At 36.5% G+C, this 7,427-nt stretch overlaps 1 protein-coding gene across 1 annotated transcript in view; it reads left to right on the forward strand.

Moving 5' to 3' along the window:
* CADPS2 (calcium dependent secretion activator 2) overlaps positions 1-7,427 on the forward strand; it is a 347,118-nt gene that overhangs the window by 154,564 nt on the left and 185,127 nt on the right. Inside the window, exon 5 of the mRNA XM_019474039.1 lies at positions 3,744-3,980. Coding sequence (XP_019329584.1) covers positions 3,744-3,980 — 237 coding nt within the window. The remainder of the gene's footprint in view (positions 1-3,743; positions 3,981-7,427) is intronic.

Below are 7,427 nucleotides of genomic sequence, written 5' to 3' on the forward strand. Positions count from 1 at the left end.
ACGATCACTTCCCTGCTCCTGCTGGCCACGCTATTTCTGATACAGGCCAGGATGCCATTGGCCTTCTTGGCCGCCTGGGCACACTGCCGGCTCATGTTCAGCCGGCTGTCAACCAGCACCCCCAGGTCCTTTTCCGACAGGCAGCTTTCCAGCCACTCTTCCCCAAGCCTGTAGCGCTGCATGGGGTTGTTGTGGCCGAAGTGCAGGACCCGGCACTTGGCCTTGTTGAATCTCATACAGTTGGCCTCGGCCCATCGATCCAGCCTGTCCAGGTCCCTCTGCAGAGCCTTCCTACCCTCGAGCAGATCAACGCTCCCGCCCAACTTGGTGTCGTCTGCAAACTTACTGATAGTTTACATCTATAGCTTAATTCTAAATTCATAATGGTTATATTAGTATTGCAAGTAACATTATGAGTGAGTCTTGTAGGACAAATTAGGGGTGATTGAGTAAATTATAAATTTTTTTTGTAAATTTTAGAAAGCTAAGCCTATTTTTCTCTCCTATAGCTTTCAGTGGACAGGATTATGCCCTTCTATATTAAATATCACAGGTGGGTTTGGTATTGTCCCTGGCCATATCTTATTAAATTTTGGGGAAAGACTCCTTTTTCACAGAAAAGCAATCTCAACTCTCTTCTGTCTTCTGTGAAGCCTGGGCTTATAATCAAAGTTGTCCAATAATCCTGTTTGTTCTGTTGCCTTCTTGCCTTTAGCTCCAAGAGTTACAAAATATTGGAAGCATGTATGTTATACTGTGTGTGTGCAGAAAAAAGTATGTTATATTAATATGATATTAATTGCAAAGCAGTTAAGAATTGCTTGTTTCTTTAAAAGGAAGAAAGTATCATTTATGTCTAAGAAGTTCATAGATAACAACCTGGAGGTGTAATCTTCCTACAAAGCAAAATGCTGTCCATAAAAGTTTTAAATTCATTTTAAAGCAAGTGAAAATGATGAGCAGTATTTAAACTGTGTATATCTTGTTCATTCTCTCTCTAATATTTATGCATACACTGCACATCTGTAGATTTTTTTAAAGAAAAATTTATTTATGCTTTTTTTTACCAGAACCATTACTTGAAAATTCTCATGGTTGCCACAGTGTCTGCTGTCCAGTTTTGCACAGAATAAGGAACTCCATGTCTTACATGGCACATCCAAGTCAGAAATCAGAGTTTTCATACTTTTTAAATTATTTAAAAAGCAGAATTTTTTGTGGGGGACTTTGAGAGTCCTAATTCTAGCAGCTGTGAGAATTATTAAGATCATTTAAGCCTAAGCAATCAAATGCTGCAAAATATGAATTTTATTCTCAGAGCTCAAAGACAAGGTAAAAAGCTTTTTGATGCTGGATTATGTATTCTAGCATCTTTGTTGGTAAAGAAAAGGCTTTTCAGTGATTACCTGCCTGTCAGAGAGTTATTAAACTGCAGTCTCAGAAGATCAGCGCAGCTCAAGAGAAATCTCTGCATATAGCTTTTTTGTTGTTGAGGTCTCATTCCTTGTCCCTATAACACATTACTTCCTGATTTTACAAGCTGTTAGTTATAAATGAGAAGTTTATTTTAGCAGAAAAGATAATTTAGCCTATTTGATGGAGGCAAGAACCTTAGAAATATGTTCATCTATGACAGAATAAAATCAGTGGGGAATTTGTGCATCTATTTGCCCATCTGTTTCTTCATATGACTAAATTTAAAGTAGTTGAAATCAAAGTGTGTATGACCTAATGGGATTGCCTACCTATTGTAACTGGTGCTATGCTTTTCTAAGATAAACTTTTATGTGATCCTGTGAAGAGACTACCCAGTGTCTTTTCTCCTTGAGAAATGCATCCTGAAAATCCATTTTAGCACTCAGAATCCAGACCTAAAGCCTAGTGTGTACATCAGCCTGATCAGTGTCTCGCATCTGTCCCCAGGGTCTTTGTTTCAGGATGTATTCCAGTATGTTGCAATCAGAGTTCCCAAAATTCCAGTGTTGTGCAGGGGGATGTGTTCTTCAGACAATCTGGGCTTTTCAAATCAGCGTAATTACATTCCTGTGCATATGCATTGAAAAATAGTGGAAAAAATCCACTATTCTTGTTGTGTCTCTAAATTATTTTAAATATTATGTGCTATAGCAATTTGTTACAAATTCACCGTCTTAAAACAGCAAATAAAAGGTGAGGGGGGGTGGGAGGGGTGAAATTTGTAGACCTCAGTCTTTATGGAGGATCCTCACCCTTGTTTTGTGAGGGAGAGAAGTAGTTACAAACATTCAGGTTTTACAGAAATAAAAGCCTCCATATATTCTGATAGTGCTGTCTTAAATCATGGAAGATTATAGTCATTAAAAATATACAGCAAAAGGCATTGTAAAAAGTTTTCTCAATTTTTACATTGGGGTGGAAAAAGCATCTTAACAAGAGGAAAGATCTTTTAACAACATAATAACGGTCTGTCTCCTGTGTTGGCATGTTATTATTTGAATGATTCCCACAGGATAAGGTACAGTTTGAAAAACACTCTAAAGTGGGTTTTTTAGGCTAGAGCACCCTGAACCTTACCCTGTTTTTTTTAGTTTCTAGCTATAAATAACTTCTTTTTTCTTTTTCAATCTGTAATATACTGCTCTGTAATGAGCTGCTGTAATGAGCCAGACCACTGGACTTGCTGCTTTTGGATCACAGTCAACTTGCTTGGTCTTCATTATTGAAACAAAATCAGCTGTAAAGGTTTTAATGTAAAACATTTTATGATACTCCTTATAACAGCTAATGATAAAAATTGCCTGGTTTAGGAGCAAGGTGCCTACCTTTGCAGACAGTACGTGGGGAGCAGTGTTTGTTTCTCATTTATACATAAAACATATATTTTAGAATAATTTACATTTTTGTTTCATCTTGAGTGACATATTCTCCCAAGTTTCCCTATATTCAATACCAGGGGAGAAACTGTGCATAAAATTGGCTCTGTGTGTGTTCATATATGCATTATATATGTTTATATGTTCCCTCTTTGTTTATAAAGACAATATTTAAACACTATTATCTAACTCCTACAGAGGAAAAAAGTTATTTTTAAGTTCTCTCTAACACTTGTGTTTAAATTAATCCCATGTGTAATAATTCAGCATTACTTTCAAAATGAATGACCTATTATTAAAAACAGAAATAAACAATTATAGGAATTTCATGTCATGGTTGTAGTTTAACAGCTTTATGTTGAAGCATGAATGTGATTGACTTATTTTTGGTAGCATGGGAAATGGATGAAGTAACAAAATTATTAGTGGACAGTTCATTTTGTCAATTTATAAAATATTTGAAGGTAACATTAAAGGTATCTTGTCAACTGATATGCTTAAAACACGTGTATTAGAAATAGTTTATGTGTACATATTCAACCTGGGTTTATGGTTAAATGATTCTGAGGGGGCAAGAGGTTCCGTTTTTACAAATGCCCTTTACGGGTTTTTTTTGACATGTTCAAAGAGATATTTTGTCTAATATATTTGAGGAATATGATGGAATTCTTAATTCAAATTACATTTCTTCTTGTCAAACTTAACTGTATTTATGGGATGGGATTAGCCTTCCCATTACTGTTTTCAAGATATAAAAATAGATAGACACTGGAATTAAGACTTTTATTTTTATTAAATATCTCTTAACTGAGAGCAAATCAGTAAATAAACATGACGTATAATGTGGGATGATTTTTTTTCCTCCCTAACTTTTAAAATATATCTTCCAAGGAAAGAAAATTCCCAAAATTCGTAACAAGAGAAATGGAGAATATGTACATAGAAGAGTTGCGGTCTTCGGTGAATTTGCTGATGGCAAATTTGGAAAGTCTTCCAGTGTCTAAAGGTGGGCCGGAATTTAAACTGCAGAAGTTAAAGCGATCACAGAATTCTGCGTTCTTGGACATAGGAGATGAAAATGAGGTTCAGCTATCGAAGTCTGATGTGGTCCTCTCCTTCACATTAGAGGTAATCACATATTTCACAGAAAACTTGTTAACGGTTTAAATTACTAGAATATCTGTGTCTTGATACTTTTTTGTTATTAGTCCTTCCTTGGTAATTTTACAATTTTATGTTAAAGAAGTAAATTATTCTTTGTCTCTTTGATAATTAGGAGTTAGAATACAGCTATATGCTGCGTTTGCCTCTTGCAGCAGTAGTTGCATTTGGGCCCACACGGCAATGTGGGCAGTTGAATCTCCCACACAAATGTAACTTTAAATGAATTCCAGTACATTATATGTCTAAGTATACTTTTGAATGTAATAATGAAACACTGTTGTTATCAGGCACAGAGAAATTACTTATTCCATTGTATGCAATTTTAATATTACTAGCTAATAATGTAAAAGCCCAACATCAACTTTCAAAGAGTAGTAAGAACCATCATTCTATATGCCAAAAAGTATTATTTCATCAAGCATGTAAAACTGGAGTGCAGGCCTTAGTACTGAAGTATATGAAATGATAAAGTAGTTTTATAACTCCTGTGCTGAATCCCACGCGTCTCCATCACGTGTGCTGTGTCTGCCTCAAGTGGAATACCAAGCCTGGAATGGTCCATAAATAGCAATAACAAGAGTAGTTCTGAAGCACCTAAAAAGTACCTGAAAAAGTTTGTCGATAATGTTTTCTCCCTTCAAAAAAGTCTGCTTGGTGAGGGATGTAAGAAGAAGAAAAGCTTTCTCTGTGCCTCTAGACAGAAATATTAAGTATGTACTAAAAACGATGTGGTATTTGGGGGAAAAGCACAGTAAAAGATTGAAACAATCGTGAAATGAAAAATGACAGGAGATACAATTTCCGGTAAATCTGGAACAGTTTTGCTTTGTTTACAGCCCTTCGCCTCTCACACCAGAAATGTAGACTATTAGGTCTGGTGAACGTAGCTTTTTCCCCCCTGCCCCCCATCACTGATAAAGAAAACACACAGACGTTCTGCAAGGTTAGTAATCTACAGTTCCTCCTGTGCAAGGCAAAGAATTAAAGTGTTACTCTACATGTAGCAGTTTTTAGTAGGGCAAATTTTCATTTTAAACATGGTGTTAACCACATAAGTTGAGTTTCTTGCTGGACAAGTATGTGCATATCTTACTCTTGGGAAGCTAAATCTCAGAGGATATAAAGGCAAAAGGAAACAGCTGAACTGATATTCATTTAGACTGAAACATGGGAGATCTGCTCTTTCTATGCAAATGGACAAATAAGAAGCTGATTGCATTTCCTTGTAGACAGAATACTTTATTTTTGGAAAACGTGATGTCATGTGCACAATTTCACATTTCTTGATTAACACGTAAACATATCCATGTCATGTCTTTTGTGGTGTGACTTAACTAAATTGTAGGGTAACCAGCAAAATCCCCACTGAGGGCTGCTGCACAGGCACATGAACGAACAGGAAATCTGTAACGTCTAAACATTAGGACAGAGTGTAAGAACTCAACGAAAATTTCTTGGCGGAGGGGAAGAGTGGCTGGGGTTCATGCTGCCACTGCATGTTGCTATTAAGACAGAACAGCAAAAGATGTTACTAACATTTATAATGTTCTGGTGGGAATGGACCTTGCTGGCTAAGATAAGGGACACCCCTGTGCGTCACTACAAGCAACAGTGACTGTTTTTGCAACTTAGATGTTTCCTCAAATAGCCTGTTTGCAGAAATTTGAAAAATAAATAAATAAAATATCAAAGTAGTAGGAGAAGACTTAATCACGTCTGGTCTTCAGCTGTTGGACATTTTCAGAAGTAGACAAGCAATATTTAGGAAGCTGTTTATCAGCTAATGAGCTAGTAAATCAGCCAGTGACAGTTTCCTTCCTAATGAAATGCAACTTTTTTACATTGCTGGAATCCAGAATTGCTACCAAAGACAAATGTACTGTGCAATTAAATTGGAAACTCAAGGAAAAGAAGTATCAACATAAAAATGAATAAACAGGAGGTCTACATTCAACAAGGACATACGTTTGGCATGTGGAAAGACCGTATAGGCAGTATTAGCTAGAAGGACCTCTAGTGCAGTCTCTCAGTGATCGTTGATCACTTTGATAACTACTTGAATTCCTGGACTACAAAAGATGGAAGAGAGAGATGATTATGTCATTCTCCCTGAATTGCTGTTATTATTTATGAAGCATTATAGGCAGTGTTGATAATTTATGAGTAATGTAAAAATGTTCTAAATGATTAATGACTGTCATCTCCTTGTAATATTACCAAACTAGCAATTTTACAAGACATCTAACTATTATTAAGGTTCTAGGAGTTTTAAAGTACAAAGGATTTTAGAGCTAGGGGTGAAGTCTGGCTTAACATACTTGAATTGAAACAAATTGGCAAATATGCAAACAGTTTAATAGCAAAATATTTCAGTAGTTGCTTGCTGACCTAAGAAACCAATTGCTTCTAATGAGACCAAAAGTAGTCATTACTTTTGTCACCTTTAAAACAATCAAACAAATACTGGTTTTTGTGTATAGTTCAGTTGAGGACAGCTTCTCTGCTGATCAAATGGACTACGTTTTTCCCAGTTTCTTCTCATAGGCCCAAACAGGGCTGGAAAGGAAAGCAGCTTTTCCAAAACAAGTAGGGAAACCTGACTTTCTTCTCAAATCTCTGAATTGGAAACATCTGAAGTGTAAAAATTCCAATAATTTCACACTGTGACAAATCGTAAGGTTTATAAAAGGCGGAGAGCATTTGAAGTAGGATTGCATTTGGCTCTTCTGAGCTACAACTGAGTAGTTTAGAGGAGCTGAAAAACTATGGGATCTGCCAAGCTCAGAATTTCCCTGGTGAGGAAATTTCTCAGGGCACAGCTGGTAGAGGTGGCTTCTTCCCTTTCTCTTCCCCCCCATCCCCATATGCATGCTGAACCTGACTGCAAGTACTGAGCTGGGAAAAGGAAAAGGGGTAGGTAACGGGGAAAAAAAATTGCAGCAGCAGATAGCAGTGTTCTGACCTGCCCCATGCTCAGCGCAACACCAAATCCATTCTGAGATTCAAGGGTTGCAACCTCCACAGCACCACAGTGTCACAGCACCACAATTAACCTTTCAAGATGTGATCAGTGTACTTACTTGTCTTGTTTACAGCCTGGCTTAGAAACCTGTTCGTTCTATAAATACTTATTTAGATGACTGCTTACAAGATAGATTTTTCTAATGTATTAAGATTTAGAATTATATTTAGGCATTAGTCTCAAATCAACTACTAGCATTTAAATTATGACTGGAGTGAGGTTTTGGTCATTGTCCAAGTAGAAACAAAGCAAAAATTTCAATTGCTACTATATGTTGTTGAAAGTGGAAAAAGAAGGCAAAATTAAAACTCTTCTCTCTCTGTGAAGATTTGAGTGAATGGGGGTTGGGGATTTTTTTTTTTTTTTTTTTTTTTTTTTTTTTCTTTCTT

The sequence above is a fragment of the Aptenodytes forsteri genome, unplaced genomic scaffold (assembly GCF_000699145.1).
Source record: "Aptenodytes forsteri isolate BGI_AS27 unplaced genomic scaffold, ASM69914v1 Scaffold166, whole genome shotgun sequence".
In the NCBI taxonomy this organism is placed as follows: domain Eukaryota; kingdom Metazoa; phylum Chordata; class Aves; order Sphenisciformes; family Spheniscidae; genus Aptenodytes; species Aptenodytes forsteri.